We start from the raw sequence: 25,620 nt of genomic DNA, 5'->3' as shown, positions 1-25,620 counted from the left end.
GTTGGTGCTTGTGAATGTCTATGCAGCTGAAATAACAGAGACCACTTCAAGGGTGCAGTTCAAGTTCTTTACTCACAGTTCTTGTCAGAGCTCTGTAGGGACCCTTGGACTGCTGGGACCACTGTCAGGGACCTCCGCCGTTTCTGGGTGATTCTGAGAGTGAAAGCCGGCACCCTTCTCTTAGTGTCTCTTTCTTCTGCTGTCTTCCTTAGCCTTGCCTTTGTTAGGGTGGACCTGGCTTGGCCTCCACTACAGCCTCCAGGCTGGGGGGGTCACCTGTCGGCTGATTACCCCTTTTCTAGAAGTCTGCTATGGGTTCTGGCCCTGGGAGTCTACAATGTTCCCTGGGCCTCGGTTGTTACTGTTTGGAGATTGTCTTTGCACTCCTCCAGTCTCTAGGGACCGTCCCCTGTCGCAGCTTGATCACTCCACCGATGTTAATGTGGAACAGGCCACCGCAGCCTACAACTACCCGTGGCGCCTCTAGGCCCTCTCCTTGGTACCTCTAGGACTGCTCGTGGTACCTCTAGGACTACCCGTGGCCCTGCGACTCCTTCTGTCTCCTACGTGGTGTCACCTGGACCTCTGGGTCCCAGGATCTTCACCAGGAAGCGTCTCCTTCTGTTTCTCTGCTCCTGTCTGACTTGGAGCTTTCTTTCCTTCTTTCTTTTCTCCTCCTTGCCTGCCTTCAGCAGGCCTCCTCCTCCCTCCTTTCTCTCGTTCTTCTTCTCCAACTACATGCTCACTCTCTCACTCCCTGAGGTAGACTGAAACTAACTTGACCTTCCTCTCTGTGTCTGCTCTCAGATGGCTCCTCCCACCTCCCCAGTTGCTAAGCTGTACCCTATAGGAGCAGGGATGGGTCTTACGGCCCCTCCCAGCATGCAGCATGGGGGGGCAACTGCCACTTTCCCTGGTCCCAGTATGTATCTAACAATGGGTGTAGTGTGGATTTACCAGGGGACCGGAGTTCACTCTCTTCCTCTCTCAGAATGGGGCATCACACCGCTGGATGGGGTGCAATGACCTGTGGCGACGGAAGCCTCAGGGGCGCCACATCTGCACTCCTAGAAAATGGGGGATACGTTCCCTGAGTGTCTCCCCCCATATTCTAGACGGTCCAGAGTCGTCGTGGGACCCCTTTATTTTTTTTCTTACAATAAATTGGTGAAAGAGGAAATGTTTTGGGGACTGTTTTTACAAATAAATTTCTTTTGTCGATTTTTTTTTTGTTAGTACTGACAGTTTATGATGTTGGGTATCTAATAGACGCCATGACATCACAAACTGCTGGGCTTGATCTCAGGTGACTTTACAGCTAGTATCAACCCGATTTATTACCCAGTTTGCCACTGCACCAGGGCACGGGATGAGCTGGGGTGAAGCGCCAGGATTGGCGCATCTAGTGGATGCGCCACATCTGGGGTGCCTGCGGCCTGCTATTTTTAGGCTGTGAAGGCCCAATAACTATGGACCTTCCCACCCTGAGAATACCAGACCACAGCTGTCCGCTTTACCTTGGCTGGTGATCCAATTTGGGGGTGACCCTACTTTTTTTGTGTAATTATTAATATTTATAAAATAATTATAAAAAAAAGAGCCTGGGGGGACCTCCACATTGGATCCCTAACCACGGTAAAGCTGCCAGCTTTGGTTTTCAGGCTACAGCCGTCTGCTTTACCCTAGCTGGCTATCAAAAATGGGGGGACCCAGCGTCATTTTTTTTTAACTATTTTTTAAATAGAAAATATTAATGGGCTTCCCTGTATTTTGATTGCCAACCAAGGTAACGGCAGGCAGATGGGGGTGGCAACCCATAGCTGTCTGCTTTATCTGCGCTGAGAATCAAAAATACCGCGAAGCGCTACGTCATTTTTTTTAAAGGTTTATTTTTACAGCACTGTGATGTCCAGCAATCAAAATACAGGAAAGCCCATTTTGTTTTTAGTTATTTAAATAAATAATTAAAAAAATATATATGGGCTCCCGCTGCATTTTTTGTATTGCTAGCTAAGGGTAATCCAAGCAGCTACTGGCTGCTAACCCCCACTGCTTGGTGTTACCTTCACTGGCAATGGAAAATCCAGGGAAGCATTTTTTAATTTTTTGGCCAAAAAACTACAAAAAAAGGACGTGAGCTTCGCCATATTTTTGTATGCTAGCCAGGTATAGCAGGCAGGTGCTGGAAGAGTTGGATACAGCGCCAGAAGATGGCGCTTCTATGAAAGTGCCATTTTCTGAGGCGGCTGCAGACTGCAATTCGCAGCAGTGGGGCCCAGAAAACTCAGGCCAACCTGTGCTGCGTATTCCAATCCCCAGCTGCCTAGATGTACCTGGCTGGACACAAAAATAGAGCGAAGCCTACGTCATTTGTTTTCTAATTATTTCATGAAATTCATGAAATAATAAAAAAAGGGCTTCCCTTTATTTTTGGTTCCCAGCCGGGTACAAATAGGCAACTGGGGGTTGGGGGCAGCCGTACCTGCCTGCTGTACCTGGGTAGCATACAAAAATATGGCGAAGCCCACATAATTTTTTCAGGGGGCAAAAAACTTCTGCATACAGTCCTGGATGGAGTATGCTGAGCCTTGTAGTTCTGCAGCTGCTGTCTGTCTGTATGGAGAAGAGCAGACAGCAGCTGCAGAACTACAAGGCTCAGCATACTCCATCCAGGACTGTATGCAGATGTTTTTTGCCCACCAAAAAAATGACGTGGGCTTCGCCATATTTTTGTATGCTAGCCAGGTACAGCAGGCAGCCACGGGCTGCCTCCAGCCCCCAGTTGCCTATTTGTACCCGGCTGGGAACCAAAAATATAGGGAAGCCCGTTTTTTTTAATTATTTCACTTATTTCATGAAATAATTAAAAAACAAATGACGTGGGCTTCGCCCTATTTTTGTGTCCAGCCAGGTACAACTAGGCAGCTGGGGATTGGAATCCACAGCACAGGTTAGCCCGAGGTTTCTGGGCGCCTCTGCTGAGAATTACAGTCCGCAGCCGCCCCAGAAAATGGCGCTCTCATAGAAGCGCCATCATCTGGCGCTGTATCCAACTCTTCCAACAGCCCTGGAGCCGGGTGGCTTGTTGGGTAATCATGAGTTAATACTGGCTTTGCTTTACTAGCCAGTATTAAGCCAGAGATTCTTAATGTCAGGCACGTTTGACCCGGCCATTAAGAATCTCCAATAAAGGGTTAAAAAAAAACACCACACAGAGAAAAAATACTTTAATAGAAATAAATACACAGACACATTAGAGACTCCATCTTTATTACCCCCTGTCAGCCCTCCACGATCCATGGTCTTCTGTCTTTCTCGTTCAACAAATGCAGCTCTGCTCCATCACTGCTGCATGGGGGAAGACGCTGCTTCCCGTGCAGCCTTCACTCCGTGAAGGCTGCACGGGAAGCAGCGTGCAGCCTTTACTCCGTGAGAGATCAGTGCTGCTGGCGGTGACAGACGCGTTACCATAGCAACAGGGCTCCGATCATGTGATTCCCGGAGCCGCGGTTAGCGGTGACGTCACCGCTAACTGCGTTGCTATGGCAATGGTGATCTCCGTTAATGACCGGCTGTGTCAGCCGGTCCCTAACGGAGCGGGGAGTCGACCGTGTGCTAGAGCATGTCGCCGGTACACGGCGATACACAAATGTGCACCGTGTACCGGAGAGTGCAATGACAGGTCCTACATGACGCGTCATAGTCATGTGACCAGTCTGTGGCCAATGAGATAAAAGCCACGTGACTGGTCACATGGCTATTTTGACGTCACGATAGGTCCTGCATCCCTGCTGGCAGTGCTGGTCACCGGGAGGATTCAGCGATCATCGGATGGAATAGCAGCAGGAGACAGAGTGCAGGAGGGATCGCGGGGACCGGTAAGTGTTATGGCAATGTTTATTAACTGTATGTGTACATTTATAATGCGTTTTTATGTGTTTGTGATTGCCTCCCATTATATCCTATTGGTTCGAGTTCGGTTCGTCGAACGTTCGCCGAACTGAACTCGAACGAGACCTCCGTTCGACGAACCGAACTCGAGCCGAACCACGGCCAGTTCGCTCATCTCTAGTGCCAACACGTGCGCCTATAACTGTATGAGAAAATACTCTCTGGTTTTCCACCTTTACCACCCTTAATGCCTTTAAATAGAAGTGGTTATATTTAACTATTTGTAGCCCATTTGTATCCTATTCAGCAGCTTTATAGCCTACTTGTAACAAATTACTCTGTGTTAGAAAATAGTAACTATTTTGTATGGCACCTTCATGGCTTTATTTGCTATTGATTTGGTATGCTATTTCAAAGGGAACCCGTCACCAGGATTTTCTCTTATGAGCTGTGGCCACCACCAGTGAGCCCTTATGTACAGCATTCTGGAATACTGTATATAAGTGCCCAGGCTGCTCTGTAGAACGTTAAAGACACCTTTATTATACTCACCTAGGGGGCAGTCCGGTCTGATGGGTGTCTCTGCTCTCGGTCCTGTGCCTCCTCCATCTTGCATGATTGCCGTCCTCCTGCCCAGCCCCATATACATGATGCATTCTGTGTCATTCACACAGAGGCTGCTGTTGCACTCCTGCGCATGTGCACTGCGGGCAGAACAAAGCATTGTGCTGTGCAGGCACGAGGAAAGGTCAGAGACCGCCCACGCATGCACGCTACAGTACTTTGATCGCAGGATGCATCATGCTCACAGGGCTGGGCATGGCGATCGGACAAGATGTAGGAGGTACCAGACCAAGGGCAGTGACACCCATCAAACCAGACTGCCCCCTAGGTGAGTCTTATAAAGGTATTTTTTACGTTATACAGAGTAGCCTGGAATGCTGTATATAAAGGCTTACTGGTGGTGGGCGCAGCTCATAAGGGAAAAACCTGATGACAGGTTCCCCTTTAACATACTTGCTCATTGGTTTGAACTCCATTTTTTACACACTTTGCTGTACATTGACTCTCTATTGATAATTTGTGAAAATTAATAAAAACAGAATGCAATAAAAATATTTAACACATCATATCATGGTATAGCAGAACGTGAATTAAACTACATTACCACTTCGGTTTCCCTCAAGGTAACTTCCACTTCTAGTGGGACTTGATGTTTGGCGCCTTAATCCTGTAGAGGGCTGACCTCCTGAAGCCATCTGACTGGACCTATGGTTACATGAAGAGGAGGAACTTCCACCACTTCCACCTCCGAGCCGTCCTTCTCCATTGTTCTGTCTTGCAGGGTAAAGGGAACCCATGTAGTTGTAGGCAGAATCAGAAGGATCAATGCTGTACCGTTTTGTATTAACAGGATCAACCAAGTAATCTTCTGGAATGACAGTTTCTGCTGAAAAAAGGGGGGTGGGGGCACATAATCAATTAACGAATCGAGTACCTATTTGTGGAAATTAGTACTTTTACTTTTATGAGTTTTAGTGCTTTCTCTTAAAAGGTTTTTCCTAAGCATACAGTATATAATACAATTTTGTGTTGATTACTGATTTGGTGTATTAACATAGTTATAACACAGTCCTGAGTTATACGAACTGCCAGACCTGGTGGCACTAATAGCACTCCTGAATTATTCCAATAGGTAATACCCAGTGAAGACTATCCATACAGTAATAATACACCATACAATAGTATAAGCTTTATATTAGGATCAAATAATAAAATAACTGAAATTTCTCTATATATAGAAAATTTCAAAAACCAGCGCTGGATAGTAAGATTATTACTTTTTAATATCAAACACAAAATGGCAGCCAAAAGACCAAAAAATACATACAATCAATAAACACCAGAAACAAAATTATTCATTAGAATTTAAAAAATAAATACTCGTGAAGCCCCGGCCGGTGGCAATCAAAAATATTAAAAGTTAAACCAAATATAAATGAAAGGTTAGTGAAGGTAGTTATCCAGATAAAAAGGAAAAAAAAGGAAAAAACTTCCTCAGAAAGGTATTATTTGCAAAGGTTATTCCTAGGAGATGCCACCTCCGTGCCAGTCCATATACAATGGCAATATTCTTTCTCACAAGTAGTTGTGGTAGAAGGGAAACTTAAAAGTTCGTTGGATAAATACTGAAAAGCCACACTGCACACTTCCACAGGCCCTGAGTGAAGTGTGAATGAGCCGCACTCTTGCCGAGGAGTCTAGCGGACAGAGAGATCAGTGCACCGGGGGCTTATTACAGGTCCCCGGTGTATGTTACCTGACACCACCGCTGATGTTACGGGCTCCGTGGTATGCGGTCCTTGTGTGGCTTTAAATCTTTCTCCCACTGGAGAGGAGGAAATGGTACTGGATCGCGGTTTGCGTATCCTTAGATCCAAGTTGCAATGTACCAATTGAAAGTTAATAGTGCAGGATTGCACTCTCCCGAAGCAACAAAGTCCTTCGTGCACCTGCTTAAGCCTGCTTAGATGTCCACCTGTTCATGGGCCGGCAGATTCCGTAACAGGTAAGAGCGAGCAGACAATTACGTCCACTCTGCAATGGTAGAATTAAAGACTGAGCAAAATTTAAGCAGGTGCACGAAGGACTTTGTTGCTTCGGGAGAGTGCAATCCTGCACTATTAACTTTCAATTGGTACATTGCAACTTGGATCTAAGGATACGCAAACCGCGATCCAGTACCATTTCCTCCTCTCCAGTGGGAGAAAGATTTAAAGCCACACAAGGACCGCATACCACGGAGCCCGTAACATCAGCGGTGGTGTCAGGTAACATACACCGGGGACCTGTAATAAGCCCCCGGTGCACTGATCCCTCTGTCCGCTAGACTCCTCGGCAAGAGTGCGGCTCATTCACACTTCACTCAGGGCCTGTGGAAGTGTGCAGTGTGGCTTTTCAGTATTTATCCAACGAACTTTTAAGTTTCCCTTCTACCACAACTACTTGTGAGAAAGAATATTGCCATTGTATATGGACTGGCACGGAGGTGGCATCTCCTAGGAATAACCTTTGCAAATAATACCTTTCTGAGGAAGTTTTTTCCTTTTTTTTTTTCCTTTTTATCTGGATAACTACCTTCACTAACCTTTCATTTATATTTGGTTTAACTTTTAATATTTTTGATTGCCACCGGCCGGGGCTTCACGAGTATTTATTTTTTAAATTCTAATGAATAATTTTGTTTCTGGTGTTTATTGATTGTATGTATTTTTTGGTCTTTTGGCTGCCATTTTGTGTTTGATATTAAAAAGTAATAATCTTACTATCCAGCGCTGGTTTTTGAAATTTTCTATATATAGAGAAATTTCAGTTATTTTATTATTTCTGCCCAGGCAATTTGTGGTTTTTTTTTGCCTACGAACCAGCAGCAGGAATTATAGTAAGTCTGATTCAAGCGCTCACTTTTGTCTTAGGACATTGCATTAATTTATATTAGGATCAGCAGATCAATAACTTCAGCACAGAGCTGCTTATAGCACCGTGCCCTTCACTGACAATTACAGTACAGATGAAGGGAGGCAGGTGTTACATTTAATTTAGCTCTTTTTAGGATTTAATGCTGTTTAACATGTTAACACTTTATTTGTTGATGTAGGTCATAGTCTACTTTTGGCCAGAATTAAATGTTTTCCATAGATATACAATAATCTAATATATAAAGCTGAATATATGTGTGTGTGTGTGTGTGTGTATATGTGTGTGTGTGTGTGTGTATGTGTCCGGGATTGTAATCTGCATCGTCGCAGTTACAGCCACACAAAATTTTGCACACTCACACGTCTGGACCCCGAGAGCGTCATAGGCTATGTTGTGAGACGAAATTTTAACCCCGCGCGTTCCAATTTACCAATCAATTTTGCCCCTATCTACATAATGGGGAAAAAGTGAAACGAAAAGTGTATCCGCACCGTCGCATTTGCAATCATGAAATTTTGCACAGACACCTCATGTGACCCAGGGAACGTCGTAGACTATGGTTTGCCAGGAAAATGTAACCCCGCGCTTTACAGTTACTCTCCAAAAAACATGGCTCCATTAAAGTAAAGGGAGCCTAGAACTACAGGTTATTAGTAGGAGCTGTGATTGGTTGCTAGAGGAACAAAAAGACATTCATAGTATAAGAAGCTTATATGTGAGGTAATAAGATGTCGGTGGGGAGACGGATAGAGAGAGACAGACAGAGACAGACAGAGAGACAGTCAGAGAGAAAGAAAAACAGAGACAGACAGACAGACAGACAGGGAAAAAAGACAGACAGGCAGACTGGGAAAGAGACAGACGGGGAAAGAGACAGCCGGGGAAAGAGACAGCCGGGGAAAGAGACAGACGGAGCACATTACTTGGCCAATTTAGTTAAATCTGTGTGGAATATCTGTGGTGTTGAAATATATGTTGTGAAATGCTTCTATTAGCTTAGTTTTTGCCTTTTAATAATTACATTTCTATCTATTTGTTTTGTGGTTTTTGTGTGCAGAATACATTTTTGTTAATACATTCTATTTTGTTAACAACAGTTAATAACCTGGGCAAAGTCGGGTAGTACAGCTAGTATATATGTGGCGCCCCTGACCTGGTCAGGCACCACTGAGTACTGCACCCATGCTGGGGACAGTACAATACAGGTAATCCAGAAGGCTGACAGGGGTGTGGAACACAGGCGCATAGTAATCAGCTCTCACACATGTACCCATGAGAGGACCCCTGGGGATCCCAGGAGGGGGAAAAGCCTTGACCTTCACTGGAATAGTGGAGGGGGCCAAAAGCCTCCATCTCCTCTCAAGGGGTGTGGTAAGAGAGTCTGGTTGCTAGGTGGCGTAGGCAAGAACAGGAGAGGAGGGGCAGTGAGTCAGTTAGGGCAGAACTCCATAGGGCTCAGTGAGGAGCAGACCTGTGGGGCTGTTGCTGTCTAACAGCGCCCGCGCAGTGGCTACTGACGGGGGAGAACGGTCAACTAGGAGTGCTACCCGAAATCCATCTTCAGCTAAAGAGAGAGCACGGAGTGGGAAGTAAGGAGACTGCTAGAGAGTACCAGGCCCAAACGGGCGGCAGATCCCGAAGCGGAGATAGATCCAGCTTTCTTTTGCTAAACCTGCCGGTGTGGGGCTCTCAAAGCCCACGCCACAACACCACAAAAGCCGCAGCCACGTAGCCACAGTTAGGGCCCATAGGTCACAGGAGGCAAGCAGCTGGAGTGGCCTGGTCCAGGCGACAAGCAAACGGCGAACGAAGGGGAGAGAGGCTGCAGCATCTTCCCTGGGTGACCCCCATAGGGACTCAAAGTCGGGGTCACCCCAAACCACCAAGGGCTAAGGAAGGCGAGTTAGTAGTCACCCTCACAAGTCAGCCTGAAGGACACCTGGTTCCCGCCTGGTTCATCTCAGCTACGCCCGGGCTACTCACCCTGCCATCAAATGTGAGTAAAGCCCTTGAAAGACATTTCTGCCTTTGTGAGTCATTCTGCGACTTGTAGTACTACGCATCTACACTGGGCCCTGGGGCATGCCTCACTCTCAGGAGGCTACTACATCTGACTGCACATATCATCAGCCCCAGGCACCCCTAACCTGCAGTGGCGGTCCCCACTGACCGCAATACTGAGAGTGGCGTCACGATCAAACAGAAGATTTCCTACCAGTGACGGAGATCCAGCAACGTGGAGTCCCTGAAGGTAATGCACCGACACCGACACAACACCTGCGGGGCTTCACATATATATAAATTTATATCTCAGATCACGTGATGACATAGGAAGCTCTCTCCCATGGCGAAACTAAGCTGGATGTGGAGCTGCCAGAACTGGTGGTAGAAGCAGGACATTGGTGGAGCTTTAGTGATAAATGTATGTGAGGTAGTAGTATATTTTTAATATTTTTACTTTAAACACATCTAAAAGATATTTTTTTCCACAATCCCTTTAATATTTACTATATTTTCTTTGCCTGGACTATCCCCTTTATAAAGCGACTATTTCAGTTGTATCCAAAACTTTGCCCACCTATTTAATTGAATGGAGAAATCTAACTTTTACCTGACTCCATCCTTCCAGTATCAAATTCCTTGGGGTTGTCTGAAGTCGTGCTATACTGTACAAAGGGTTGATTGCTGAATAGATTGTCACAGATGAGACTGCGGCACAGCTTCTTTAGAAACCGCAGAACATATCCTATGCTGTTCACAACAGGAAGGCTGAGAAGATGCTGTTTTCCTTCAAATGAAGCAGAAACTGAAAAGGAAAAAGAAAAGACACTTTTATTATATGAATTTATATTATAGTGCAAGTTATTCATAGGATATGCCATACATTTCTGATGGATGGCTGTGATTTTTAGGCACTTTGTTATGTATTGTCTTATTTTAAAGTATTTTACAAGGAATTGTGCTCCCAGATAATAATGTATTACTTAAATAATGTTAAACATATTTTTTAAGAATACTTAGTCATTTCTGGTTTCCAATTTTCATGTCACTATGTTTAAAAAGAAAAAAAAGTCGAAATTTCCTTCATTCACTCTTCCCACCGAGCCTCATAATAGACATTAGGGGGGATTCAAACGGTGCAATTTCACAGGACCCCCACTCTCTTATAGACCTCCACATTTATATGTTGAGATTAAGGTTGTTTATGGACCATTGATGATGTCACAGTCATGTAACCAAAGGTCTCTTAATTGCAGGAGTCTAAAAGAACTGAACATGAGACATGTTGGTATAGGACTGGCATTTAAGAGAAAGGAAAGCAAACTGAGAAATGTCACATGACCCCCACTCTCCTACGGCCCCAGTGTTTATATCCTGATAAGACTGTTTATGGACTTGCTTGACAAATGTCATGTAACCAAAGGTCTCTGAACTGAAGGAGTCTAAGGCTATGTGCGCACGTTGCGTAAATACATGCAGTTACGCTGTGCTTTGTAGCGCAGCGTAACTGCATGCATCCTGCGTCCCCTGCACAGTCTATAGAGATTGTGCAGGGGCCGTGCGCACGTGGCGTTTTAGAGCGCAGCGCTTCGGCTACTGCCGAAGCGCTGCGTAAAAAGAAGTGACATGTCACTTCTTCCGTGCGCTTTGCCGGCAGCTCCTGCTCTGTCTATGGGAGGAGCTGCAGGCAGAGCGCATGGAATCGGCTTCAATACGGACATTTCTGCAGCGATTTAAAGCGCACATGTGCTCTTCAGATCGCTGCAGAAAGTTCTGCAGTGAACTGTACGCAACGTGCGCACATAGCCTAAAGCTAAAGAGGAGACACATTGTTATGCATGTGCAGTGTGAGATAGATAGATACTGTAGATTGATAGATATTGTAGATAGATAGATATTGTAGATAGATAGATAGATATGGTAGATAGATATTGTAGATAGATAGATACTGTAGATAGATATGGTAGATAGATATTGTAGATAGATACTGTAGATAGATACTGTAGATAAATAGATACTGTAGATAGATCGATAGATACTGTAGATAGATACATAGATAGATAGATAATAGATGGATATATAGAAAGATAGATGATATGATGGATAGATACTGTAGATAGATACTGTAGATAGACATTGTAGATTGATAGATACTGTAGTTAGATATTGTAGATAGATACTGTAGATAGATATTGTAGATAGATCGATAGAATCATAGATAGACAGATAGATACGTAGATAGATACTGTAGATAGATACTGTAGATAGATCGATAGATACTGTAGATAGATACATAGATAGATAGATAGATAATAGATGGATAGATAGATAGAAAGATAGATGTGAGGCACTCAGGATATGTAGATTAATGTTGATGTTCCAGAATACAATAGGACTATATTTGAATAAATACTGATTTTTTTTTTGTTCAAATTTTCCTGAAAATAAGCCCCACCCATCTTTCGGAGCAAAAAATGATATATTAGACCCTATATATTTTTGGAGTTTACAGCAGATGAGGCAAGATAACTGACCTCAAAATCAGATGCAAAAAATTGAATAGAAATAACAGCAAAAATGAAAATTGATTAGAAAAAATTATCTTGTATAAAGATCTACTGAAGGTAATACATTTATTTAAAAAAAAATTAGGACTAAATAAGAAAAAGGATTTGGTCTGTACAATTTTCTCTGTATTTGTGGTAACACTATAACATGAATTTTGTCTGCTGCAGTGGTGCCAGTTACAAGTATGTCACATGTGCAACAAAGGAATAATTAACAAATATTCTTAATTTTTTATTTAGGCACCAAGTGGCTCTTAAACACAATTTTCCACTGCCAAAAAACATGTCAGCCATGCACTATAAAAATACCACTTTGATAACTGACAATGATAACTAAAATATCACACAGCCATTTAAAAATATCTCCGTTGTTTGAGATACATTAGCAATAGGACCTCCTTTTTGGCGAAGTTCAGATCTCATTTGAAAAACATTATATGGACCAAAATATTGGGAAACCTACACATTCCACCTACATAGTTACATAGTTACTTAGATTGAAAAAAGACCTAGGTCCATCTAGTTCAACCTTCCTTCATCAATTCTACATTTTGTCCCTAAGTTATTTATAACCAATAATGTTTTGTGTACTGAGGAAATCATCCAGCCCTTTTTTAAAAGCTGTTATAGTATCTGCCATTACTACCTCTTGTGGTAGGGTATTCCACAATCTGACTGCTCTAACTGTAAAGAACCCATTCCTATTTAGCTGTCGGAATCGCTTTTCTTCCACTCGCAGTGAGTGCCCCCTGGTCCTTAGTACTGTCTTTGGAAGAAATAAGTCATGTGCCAGTCCTTTATATTGACCACACATGTATTTATACATATAAATGAGATCTCCTCTGAGACGTCTTTTTTCTAAGCTAAACATATCTAACTTTTCCAACCTTCATCATATGGGAGGCCTTCCATTCCTTGTAATAGTCTAGTTGCCCGCCTTTGAACTGACTCTAACTTCTGAATGTCCTTTTTAAAATGTGGAGCCCAAAACTGGATCCCATATTCCAGATGTGGCCTTACAAGTGATTTATAGAGGGGCAACAATACGTTGGGATCACGGGATCTAATCTCTCTTTTTATACACCCTAAAATCTTGTTTGCTTTAGCAGCTGCTGCTTGACATTGAGGGCTGCTGCTCAGCTTACTTGTAACCAGAATACCCAAGTTCTTCTCCTGTTCTGTAGTCCCGAGTTTACTTCCATTTAATGTATACGCAGCTATAGGATTACTCCGTCCTAGGTGCATTACTTTACATTTATCAACATTAAATCTCATTTGCCAAGTATCTGCCCATTCTGACATCTTATCCAGATCTTTTTGTAATATTGTACTATCAAGGTCAGTTTTTAATATCCTACATAGTTTGGTGTCATCAGCAAAGACTGACACTTTACTATCAATCCCATCCACAAGGTCATTAATAAAGAGATTAAAAAGAATTGGTCCTAGCACAGATCCCTGCGGCACCCCACTGCTGACTATAGCCCATTTAGAGAATGTACCATTTATGACTACTCTTTGTTTCCTATCTTTTAGCCAATTCCTTACCCAGTTGCATATAGTTTCCCCTAGTCCTTGCTTCTGGAGCTTTAGTAAACATGTACAGTTATTTTATTATTTTAGTAGTGAAAAAAAATTTGAAGTTTGCAAAAAAAAAAAATTGGTTGTGTCTCCATTTTCTAAGACATTATATTTTCATTGGTCCTCCCACACCTTGGTCCTGTCTGCCAGTGGACCCCTCAGGATCCATGAGTAAGTAATTATAAGTTGTTTTTTTTTGGATGGGTGGGGAGGCTTTGCTCATGGCGGGAATAGTCCTGGCCATGATACAGTGTGGGGGGAATACTTGGGACCATGTTACAGTATGGTGGAAACACTGGAGGCCATGATACAGTGTGGGGGGAATACTTGGGACTATGTTACATTATGGTGGAAACACTGGAGGCCATGATACAGTGTGCAGGGAACACTGGGGCCATGATACAGTGTGCAGGGAACACTGGGGCCATATTACAGTGTACAGGGAATACTGGGGCCATATTACAGTATGCAAGGAACACTGGGGCCATATTACAGTATGCAGGTGTCGCGGGCGGGGAGGGGATGCTGCGCTCACCCACTGCTCGGGTCCGGCTGCTGCTGCTCGGTGGCTCGAGCGGTGGGCCGGATCCCGGGGACTCGAGCGGCGCTCCTCGCCCGTGAGTGAAAGGGGGTGGTTTGGTTTAGGGATATTGTCCGTGACGCCACCCACGGTTGTGGTGAGGTTGTGGCACCACCGCTGCTCTGGACGGGGATCCCGGGAGCGGTGACAGGGAGCAGCTTGGATGTTGTTTCTCTCCTCCGTGGGTAGGAGGGTTGGTTGTCCCAGGGCCCGGTGAGGGAGGGGATAGCAGGCCTGGTGAGGTGCAGGGTCGCGTGGGCAGCGCGGTGCCGCACGGCACGGTGGTACTCACTCAGCCAATGATGAATGCAAAGTCTCCGGTAAAGCAAACGGCTGGATGGACGGGTCCCACAGACGGCTGTGGTAGTTCTCCCGGTAGGTTGGCGGTGACTTCTTTTCCCTGCACCTGTGTTATGTTCACGGTTCCAATGGCTTCCCACTGGTAACCCGCTCCCCAGCTTAGATGGAGGTTGAGGGAGCCCCTTTTGCCCGCAGGCTCTGGCCCTGGGAACTGTAGCCTTGGCGGTGACTGTATTTCCCTTCACGGTTTGAGCGGTTGCCTTCAATCGGGTCTTGACTGCTGGGAAACCCCGGAGGTTCCCTTCGCTAACGGATTTGACCGGTTTTACGGCGACTCCTAGCCTGGTCGGGGTCCGTAGGCCCTGCCGAATGGTGCTGGCTTCTCTTCGCTCCCCGATCCGGTACCGGCGGGCCACCGCCCGTCCACGGTCCTTACGGTTCACGTCAATCAGCCTCTCCTGCAGACGGTCACCACCGTCTGCCAACCTTGCTGTATGTGCCCGGGCCACGCACCCGGACACGGTCAGTCTCCTCCACTGCCACTTCACTCCTCCACTTCTCAAACTCAAAACTCATCTGACTTCCTTTTCCCGCCTCCAGGACTGTGAACTCCTTGGTGGGTGGGGCCAACCGCCTGGCTCCACCCCCTGGTGTGGACATCAGCCCCTGGAGGGAGGCAACAAGGATTTTTGTTTGACTTCGGTGTGCCTAGCCGGGGTGTGGGGTGTGTTGTTGTAGTACCTGTGACGTCCTGGCTTGTCCAGGGCGCCACACAGGGAATACTGGGGCCATATTACAGTGTGGGGGAAATACTGGTGGCTATGATACAGTGTGGGGGAAATACTGGGGCCATATTACAGTGATAATAAAATATTAGGGACCATCATACAGTGCTGGGAATCCTGGGGACTATCATACATTGTGGGGGGGATACTGGGTGCCAAATTACAATGTGGGGGAAATACTAGGTGCCAAATTACAGTGCAGTGGAAACACTTGGGGGTATATTATAGTGTGGGGGGGGATACTGAGGGCCATATTACAATAAGGGGGAAAAACTGGGGACCATATTACAAAGTGGGGAAATACTGGGGGGCATATTACAGTGTGCGGGAAATACTGGGGGTCATGATACAGTGTGGGGTGGGGGAAATACTCAGAGCCATTTTACAATGTGGAGGAAATATTTGGGGGCTATATTACAGTGTGGGGAAAATACTGAAGGCCATGATACAGTGAGGGAGAAAAAACTGGGGGCCAAATTATAATGTGAGGGAAATACTGGGAGCCAAATTACAGTGTGATGGAAATACTGGGGGGCATATTACAGTGTGGGGGAAATACTGGGGGTCATCGATTCAGTGTTAGGAAAATACTGTAAATCATAATACAGTGTGGAGGAAATACTGGAGGCCATATTACAGTGTGTGGGGATACTGTGGGTCATATTAAAGTATGGGGGAATACTGGGGACTATATTACAGTGTAGGGAAAATACTTGGGATCATCCATGCAGTGTGGGGGAAATACTGGGAATCCTAATATAGGGTGGGGGATACTGGAGGCCATATTATTGTGTGGGGGAATGCTGGGGGTCATATGGGGGAAATACTTGGGAACATCCATATAGTGTGGGGTAAATACTGGGGGCCATTTATACAGTGGGGGACTACTGGGGGCCATTAAACAGTGGGGGGGACTACTGGGGGTCATCACACAGTGGGAAGGCGCTACCGTGGGACTCCTCATGCTGTGTATAGGGAGCTGTGTATCCTTGTGGGAGCTATAGGGGACATGATGTTGTGTAGAGGGGAACTACAGTTAGGCCCAGAAATATTTGGACAGTGACACAATTTTCGCGAGTTGGGCTCTGCATGCCACCACATTGGATTTGAAATGAAACCTCTACAACAGAATTCAAGTGCAGATTGTAACGTTTAATTTGAAGGTTTGAACAAAAATATCTGATAGAAATTGTAGGAATTGTACACATTTCTTTACAAACACTCCACAATTTAGGAGGTCAAAAGTAATTGGACAAATAAACCAAACCCAAACAAAATATTTTTATTTTCAATATTTTGTTGCGAATCCTTTGGAGGCAATCACTGCCTTAAGTCTGGAACCCATGGACATCACCAAACACTGGGTTTCCTCCTTCTTAATGCTTTGCCAGGCCTTTACAGCCGCAGCCTTCAGGTCTTGCTTGTTTGTGGGTCTTTCCGTCTTAAGTCTGGATTTGAGCAAGTGAAATGCATGCTCAATTGGGTTAAGATCTGGTGATTGACTTGGCCATTGCAGAATGTTCCACTTTTTTGCACTCATGAACTCCTGGGTAGCTTTGGCTGTATGCTTGGGGTCATTGTCCATCTGTACTATGAAGCGCCATCCGATCAACTTTGCGGCATTTGGCTGAATCTGGGCTGAAAGTATATCCCGGTACACTTCAGAATTCATCCGGCTACTCTTGTCTGCTGTTATGTCATCAATAAACACAAGTGACTTAGTGCCATTGAAAGCCATGCATGCCCATGCCATCACGTTGCCTCCACCATGTTTTACAGAGGATGTGGTGTGCCTTGGATCATGTGCCGTTCCCTTTCTTCTCCAAACTTTTTTCTTCCCATCATTCTGGTACAGGTTGATCTTTGTCTCATCTGTCCATAGAATACTTTTCCAGAACTGAGCTGGCTTCATGAGGTGTTTTTCAGCAAATTTAACTCTGGCCTGTCTATTTTTGGAATTGATGAATGGTTTGCATCTAGATGTGAACCCTTTGTATTTACTTTCATGGAGTCTTCTCTTTACTGTTGACTTAGAGACAGATACACCTACTTCACTGAGAGTGTTCTGGACTTCAGTTGATGTTGTGAACGGGTTCTTCTTCACCAAAGAAAGTATGCGGCGATCATCCACCACTGCTGTCATCCGTTGACGCCAAGGCCTTTTTGAGTTCCCAAGCTCACCAGTCAATTCCTTTTTTCTCAGAATGTACCCGACTGTTGATTTTGCTACTCCAAGCATGTCTGCTATCTCTCTGATGGATTTTTTCTTTTTTTTTCAGCCTCAGGATGTTCTGCTTCACCTCAATTGAGAGTTCCTTAGACCGCATGTTGTCTGGTCACAGCAACAGCTTCCAAATGCAAAACCACACACCTGTAATCAACCCCAGACCTTTTAACTACTTCATTAATTACAGGTTAACGAGTGAGACGCCTTCAGAGTTAATTGCAGCCCTTAGAGTCCCTTGTCCAATTACTTTTGGTCCCTTGAAAAAGAGGAGGCTATGCATTACAGAGCTATGATTCCTAAACCCTTTCTCCGATTTGGATGTGAAAACTCTCATATTGCAGCTGGGAGTGTGCACTTTCAGCCCATATTATATATATAATTGTATTTCTGAACACGTTTTTGTAAACAGCTAAAATAACAAAACTTGTGTCACTGTCCAAATATTTCTGGACCTAACTGTATATATGGGGGGAATCAGGAGACATTATTATTAAATGTTAAGTGGGCACTTAAGAACCATTATTGTTATAGAGGCACTCAGTGTTTTGTGATTGCACAATTGGCACACGGAAGAGTATTCTTTTCTAGGGGGCAAAATGTGGACACTTTTCAAGGGTACTTGCACAGGGCATTAATATTTTATCGTATGACGGTAATATCAGTTGTAATCTTGTATATTGATTTTCAGTAACAGCCCAGTCATCTGTTGAGATTGTCCTCTACCTATGTTTAGGCTGCACCCCCATAGTTGTAATATTTGACCCCTCCAAGATGGCACCCCTAGCTACACCTCTGATCTTAGGCATCAGTTGGATCATTCAAGAAGACATGCTAAATGGAATCCCTAAGTGTGATGAGAAGATGGTTTAACCCTATATACAGGAGTATACTTATTGAACATTTACTCCAATGTTCTTCAATTCCAGACCTCTAGAGCCATCAAGTGTGATGTTTTCAAAATTCCCCTAATATTGCACAGATCATGGAATTTTCACCTGGGCAAAACTAAGGAATTCCTGAAAACATGAGCTGTTTTATGTTCTCGAGGTCTGGAGTTGTGGAACACTGTCTTACTCAATTCTCCATTTTGTTTAAACAACACATTTCTTCATGACAAAAGAATAAAGGGAGTGAGCAATGAGAAAAAAGTGCAATCTTTTCATATTTATAGAAGATTCCGTATGTATAAGGGCTAAGCCACACGGCGAGAAAAACAGTGCGAGTGGAGTGCGATAAAACATCGCATTCTCCTCGGACCAATTCTAGCCTGTGTGACAGCACACATGGGCGATTATTTTCTCAGCCCTAATCGGACTGAGAAAACAATCGCAGCATGCTGCGATTGTAAGCTGAGTCTCTTTCTCTCGCACCCATTCAAGTGAATGGGGCGAGAGAAAAATCGCACTGCACTCGCGGTACACCGGTGTACTGCTAGTGCAGTGCGAGAATGGCAATAGCCGGCTACACAGGCGAGAGGGAGAGAAATCCCTCCCTCCCCTCCTGAGTGCCGGCCCGCCCCCCGCAGCTGAGGTCTGCTCGCACGAACGGACCTCAGTTGCAAAGACACAGGCATGACACTCGGCTCTGCTGTACTGCCAGCACGAGCCGAGTCTCATGCAAGTGGATCGCAGTAGTGCCCGTGTGGCCTCAGCCTTAGAAAAAGACTTTTCACTCAGTCTCTACTAATTCCAGTTATCCTCCCCATGTCAGGCAATTTGTCTACTAGAGTACATTTTTTGCCTATGACACTCTCCGATAGTGTCATAAATTGTGGAGCATGATGATACATTAGCTGCAGCTCTTCCATCCACTCTAGTATTCATAGGTTTGTCGGTTTGCTTTAAAATGAGCGCTAGATTTTTTCTTGCTCTAATTAATTCTCTTTGTTGGAACGACAGCTTACTAATTATCTCAGCAGCTACCGAATCATGAATGGCTGAGCGATTTCACAAAGCTTATTTTTCTCATTTCCCTTCAGATGTGCCAGTGTTTATATACACTAGTCCAAGTCTGTGTTATCTCTCACCTTCATTTAAGGCTGGGTTCACACATAGCGACAGCGATAACGACGTCGCTGTTATGTCACCATTTTCTGTGACGTAACAGCGACCTAGTAAGTCGCTATTATGATCGCTGCTTAGCTGTCAAACACAGTGACGCAGCAGCGATCATAACGTCTCTACATGTGCAGAGAGCAGGGAGCCGCGCACACTGCTTAGCGCTGGCTCCCTGCTCTCCTAGCTACAGTACACATCGGGTTAATTACCCGATGAGTACTGCAGCTACATGTGCAGAGAGCAGCGCAGACTGCTTAGCACTGGCTCCCTGCTCTCCTAGCTACAGTACACATCGGGTTAATTAACCCGATGTGTACTGCAGCTACATGTGCAGAGAGCAGGAGTCGGCACTGGCAGCGTGAGACGCGGAGGCTGGTAACGAAGGTAAATATCGGGTAACCACCTTGGTTACCCAATGTTTACCCTGGTTACAGCTTACCGCAGCTGCCAGATGCCGGCTCCTGCTCTCTGCTCGCTTCATTTCGTCGCTCTCTCGCTGTCACACACAGCGATCTGTGCATCACAGCGGGAGAACAACAATAAAAAAACAAACCAGCACTGTGTGTAATGAGCAGCGATCTCACAGCAGGGGCCAGATCGCTGCTCAGTGTCACACACAGCGAGATCGCTAATGAGGTCCCTGCTGCGTCACAAAAACCGTGACGTAGCAGCGATTTCGGTAGCGATCTCGTTATGTGTGAAGCACCCCTAAGACTAGTTCTCTTAACTCCCTTTTCCGAATAATCGTTTCCATGTAAATGGACATTAACTGCTGTCACTTCACAGAGTAAAAGTGAACCAGTTCTCCGATACTTGGTTATTAGTACTTAAAGGGAATCTGGCATCAGGATTTTCCACCTCATCTGAAAGCAGCATAATGTAGGCAAAGAGACCCTGATCCAACGATGTATCAGCTGGATTACTGGATGCCACGGTTCAGACAGTCAACATTTTTAGATCTAGCCATGCAGCAGGGCTGAAAAAGCTGTTCCCACCCACATCAGGCTCTGTATGTAAAATATACATATCAGAAGGGGGGGGAGCCAGCAGTGCTTGAAAAATGGCGTGCGAAAAATTAAAAGTGTAAATTCACAAATTGTTCCAACTGTATTACAATGCAAAAATGAGATTTTTAGCAAAAAATGTATCAACCTTTTGAGCCACCCCTGCCACGTCACAGCAAATCTCAATAGGGGGGTCCTACTCTATATTTAATGTTTCCATTGTGCCATGCGGCCTCAAAAATTTATTAAAAGTAGAACCATATTAAAACAACACATTTACCTGTAACATGTCAGAAACCGCTTCTATGTTTGCAAGGAGAGGCAACCGCGAATAATTGTAGCCTAGGTCCCAGCATGTGTAGCAAACGTCACACACACCAGGACAATGTCAGAACTAGCCCCCTTCTGATGTATATTGGTTCGGTGGCTGACCCCCACCATGCCGTGCACGCCTGGTCTGGTTTGTAGATTCCTTCTGTTTCTACCAAAATTATATATTGGTGGCTGTTCACACTTCACCACCTCCCCCTTCTCCACAGGCTTTGTAATTAAGCACCATTTACTTGGGCCTGTTCCGCCTTTATTCATGGACCCTGGTCTGGCACTGTGAGGGATAGTTCTGACATTGTCCTGGTGTGTGTGACATTTGCTACACATGCTGGTACCTGGACTACCATTATTCGTGGTTGCCTCTACTTGCAAACATGGAAGCGGTTTCTGACATGTTACAGGTAAATGTGTTGCTTTAATATGGTTCTACTTTTAATGAATTTTTGAGGCCACATGGCATAATGGAAATATTAAATATAGAATAGGATCCCCCTATTGAGATTTGCCGTGACGTGGCAGGGGTGGCTCAAAAGGTTGATCAATTTCTTGCTTAAAATCTCATTTTGCATTGAAGTACAGTTGAAATTATTTGTGAATTTACACTTTTAATTTTTCGCATGCCATTTTTCAAGCAGTGCTGCCCCCCCCACACTTCTGATGTAAAATGTCCATAGACAGTGAGGTGCTAATCGCAGCAGAGGGTGTGCTGCACTAGCAGACCTAGTCTGTTAATTATGATATACTGAAACGAAAACAATCATTTCTGGTAAACTACAGCACAGTGTGATGAGAGAAACATCGCTCAAATCTGTATTTTAACCCATACAGCATGATGTCTTTAAATTACATAGCAAAAAGCTGCTGACAGATTTCCTTTAATCACCATAAAAGTTATACAACTTTCTAACATTCAATTCCTTATCAAATTCAATTAATCAGTTTACAGTGTATGAATGAAGACTGATGAGACCCAGATTCATCAAAATGTTTCCAACATTTTTTTTGAACATCCCTTAGGCAATGAGCAGTAAACTATAAAATTAAGAATCCCTCGTTCTTAAGAACAGAGATGTTCAAAAACAGGTAAATTGCCAAGTTTCTTGACTCTATAGGCACTTTGTAATTTTAACCAATACACAAGAGGTGACATCTCCTTTAATATATTAGGCTTCTTCTAACCTCTTCTATTCTATACAAAAACAGATGGCCAGTAAAAGTGACTAAAAGCAGCAATTAAAGGGTCCATAGGGTTGTTACCTAATTTTTAACAGATGGTCAAATATACAGCATATAAAGCACTTCTGAAGTACAGTATTATATAAAGATTGACGTATGCCAGTTACCTATATATTAAGCCTATGATCACACTTGTAATTTGACATTCTGTTTGTCTGTTCCATCGATTTTTAGGAATAGACAAATAAAATTATTATTGAATGGAAGCCAAGTGGGCCCTTTGGTTATTCTGGGTTCTGTCTGGGTTCTGTTTTATGTCCATTTTTATAACATAACAAAGAGCGAATCATTCAGGACTTTTTTCTATCCAAAAACTGATATATATCAGAACCCAAATGTAACCTGTAATAATCTATGGGTCTCGATTGCCTGTATTTGCATTAGACATGCAATGAGTTTGGATTTCACATTAAATCCATTTGTTTCTTCCTAAAAAATGGAATGGACAAACAGACTGTCAAAACGAAGTATGTACATAGCCTTACCTGTAATGTTGACCAGAATCCAAGTCTGCAAACGCATAAGAACACAATACAATAGGTAATAGGATTGACTGTACAGCACACTCTCTCCTTATACATTTCCATTATGCCATATTTGCTTTGATTGGACATGGATCACTCGTGCACTTTGGGGCTCACACATATAGAATAATTTCCCTGACATTGGGATGATGGGTTATTTCAATAGAGCTATGCATTAATAAATGAGATTTAGCAATGTAAAAAGTTTACCTACGTATTGAGATTCCTGGCAACTGGATAATGATATGCATGCACTAGTGCAATTTCTAGATACAAGTTGTGTTTTTTTGTTTTTAATAATAATAATAATAATAATAATAATAATAATAATTAACAGCAATAACAAAAAATAACATTATCACTTCAGCTATTATATGTCCAGGTTCCCATTTTTCCACACATACATACACTGTCATATAAAAGTTGAAGATTAAATGATCTCTAAAAGGCATAAAGTTAAAGATAACACATTTCCCTTTTTAGTTTAGAAAACAAAACAAATATTTTCATCTTTTATATTTTAAAATTAAGAAAAAAGGAAAATGGTCCAAAGCAAAAGATTGGGCACACTGCATGGTTAATACCTAGTAGCACCCCCTTTGGCAAGTATCACAGCTAGTAAATGCTTTTTGTAGACAGACAAGAGTCTTTCAATTCTTGTATGAGGGATTTCCATCCATTCTTACTTGGAAAAGTCTTCCAGTTCTGTGAGATTCCTGGGTCATCTTGTACGCATTGCTCTTTTGAGGTCTAGCCAGAGATTTTCAATGATGTTCAGATCAGGGGACTGTGAGGGCCAATGTAAAACATTCAGTTTGCGCCTTTTGAGGTAGTCTATTAAGAATTTTGACCTATGTTTAGGATCATTATCCATTTGTAGAAGCCATCCTCACTTCAACTTCAGCTTTTATACAGATGGTGTTATGTTTGTATCAAGAATTTGTTGAAATTTCATTGAATCCATTGTTCTTTCTACAGTGAAATGTATCATGTGCCACTAGCTGCAAGACAACCCCAAAGCATGATTAATCCACCCCCATGCTTAATGGTTGGTGACATGTTCTTTTCCTGAAATTATGTGCCCTTTTTTCTCCACACATACCTTTGATCATTGTGGCCTAAGAGTTATTAGAGACACATCTATGGATATATTTTAATGTACACCTAAAACACACTGCTTCTTTGTGTAGCATCATGGAAAAGTCAAAAGAAATCAGCCAAGATCTCAGGAAGAGAATTATGGAATTGCAAAAGTCTCGTTCATCTAAGGTTGCAATTTCCAGATACCTGAAGGTGCCTCGTCGTTAAAGCTTGAGCGGAAAGGGGTCTTCCAAATGGACAATGACTCAAAACATACTGCCAAACTTGTTACAATGTGTAATAAGGATAACAAAGTCAATGTTTTGGAGTGGCCATCACAAATCCCTGATGTCAATTCTATTAAAAATTTAAGGGCAAAGATGAAAAAGCAGGTGCGAGCAAGACAACCTGCAAACATGGTTCAGTTACACCAGTTCTGTCAGTAGGAATGGTTCCAATTTCCTATCAACCATTGTGAGAAGATTGTAGAAGGATATTCAAAACATTTCATCCAAGTCATACAGTCTAAGGCCCCCTTCACATGCACGTGAAAAAAACGAACCTTTTTTCACGGACGTATTAAAGGGGTGGTTTGCTCCCCGTGTGACGTGTTTGTGGCACATGCGTGTTCTCCGGGTGTTGTACGTAATAACAAGAACAAGAGAACGGAAAGTCCCGCCTTACCTGATTCTTCCGGAACTGTCTGTGGTGCTGAATGACAGTGTCCGGCACAGGCCACGCCTCACTGACGCTTTCGGCCCCCAGTGAAGAAGATGCGTTGTTCAAATTCACTGGGGGTCGGATGCAGGCGACAGCCACGGCAGAGACTGCAGGGCTGGTGGAGGCGAGTATGTGTTTTTTTAATTTTTACAATGACACGTGTGTTTCTCCGACGCGTGTCACGTGGGATCGCATCCACACTACATCCATGTGGTACATGTGCGGGCCGCGTGACACCCGTGCTGCCGGAGAAAAACATGGACATGCCGCCGTATGGAGCACACGGGCTGACGGCTGCTCCACACGGAGGCACGGGCCAATGGCTGAACACGTGCATGCACATAAACCCATTGATTTTAATGGGTACACGTGTGCCCGTGTCTCCGGTACATGCGGGAACGGACCTAGCACGTACCGGAGGCACGTGTGTGTGAAGGGTGCCTAAGGGCAATAGTACCAAATGCTTATGAAATGTATGTAAACTTTTCACTTTGGAAGTCATAAAGTAATAAAAATGCCTTAAAAAATTCTCTCTCTCTCATTATTCTGGCATATGGCAAATATAAATAATTTTGTTTTCTAATTGACGTAAAACAGGATGGTTTATTCTGATTTGCCAGATAGTGAGAAAAATATGCAGATGTGTCTTTTTAGATAGTGTATGTAAATGACTGGTTTCAACTGTGTGTGTAGATATATATATATATATATATATATATATATATATATATACACACACACACACATATATATACATACTCAGTATATATTATATATATTATATATATATATATACATACATACAAATACTCAGTGTGTGTGTGTATATATATATATATATATATATATATATATATATATATATACACATATATACATAGAGAGAGAGAGAGAGATACAGTATATATAAGATAGAGATGTATATTTGTTGTACATTCATATTGATGAATTTGTATAATCAATCAACGCTTATCAGACATAACACCATCTTTGCTATTACTCTTAGTTACTTATTTGTCACTCATTCCTATTACTGCTTCACAAACATTCTCTACATTGTGCTTATTTTATTGGCAAACTAGGAATTTGGCCACTGCATCGGAGTCCATTCAATCTGTGAAAAACGGAAAAAAAATAGATTTCTAACATGCTGAACTGTAGTAAGGGACTATTTGAATACAGCAGTGGGGAAGGAGACTATAAAGGCAGTGATTTGACTGTTGAGCCAATTAATAAGAGGCAGCTACGGTCACATGG

General features: G+C 43.6%; 1 protein-coding gene across 3 annotated transcripts in view; it reads right to left on the bottom strand.

The window, feature by feature from the left end:
- Window positions 1–25,620, bottom strand: part of SCML4 (Scm polycomb group protein like 4) — a 227,069-nt gene that overhangs the window by 20,569 nt on the left and 180,880 nt on the right. For 2 of the 3 annotated variants that reach the window (XM_075338367.1, XM_075338369.1), the window contains 2 exons: window positions 9,983–10,177; window positions 5,060–5,341 (listed from right to left, as the gene is read on the bottom strand). In XM_075338367.1, the coding sequence (XP_075194482.1) occupies window positions 5,060–5,341; window positions 9,983–10,177 (477 nt within the window). The remainder of the gene's footprint in view (window positions 1–5,059; window positions 5,342–9,982; window positions 10,178–25,620) is intronic. The other variant, XM_075338368.1, reaches the window with a different exon arrangement.

Source organism: Anomaloglossus baeobatrachus, chromosome 3, assembly GCF_048569485.1.
Source record: "Anomaloglossus baeobatrachus isolate aAnoBae1 chromosome 3, aAnoBae1.hap1, whole genome shotgun sequence".
Taxonomy (NCBI): domain Eukaryota; kingdom Metazoa; phylum Chordata; class Amphibia; order Anura; family Aromobatidae; genus Anomaloglossus; species Anomaloglossus baeobatrachus.
The sequence above is the reverse complement of the archived record's forward strand: the minus strand, read 5'-3'. Positions and strand labels throughout refer to the sequence as shown.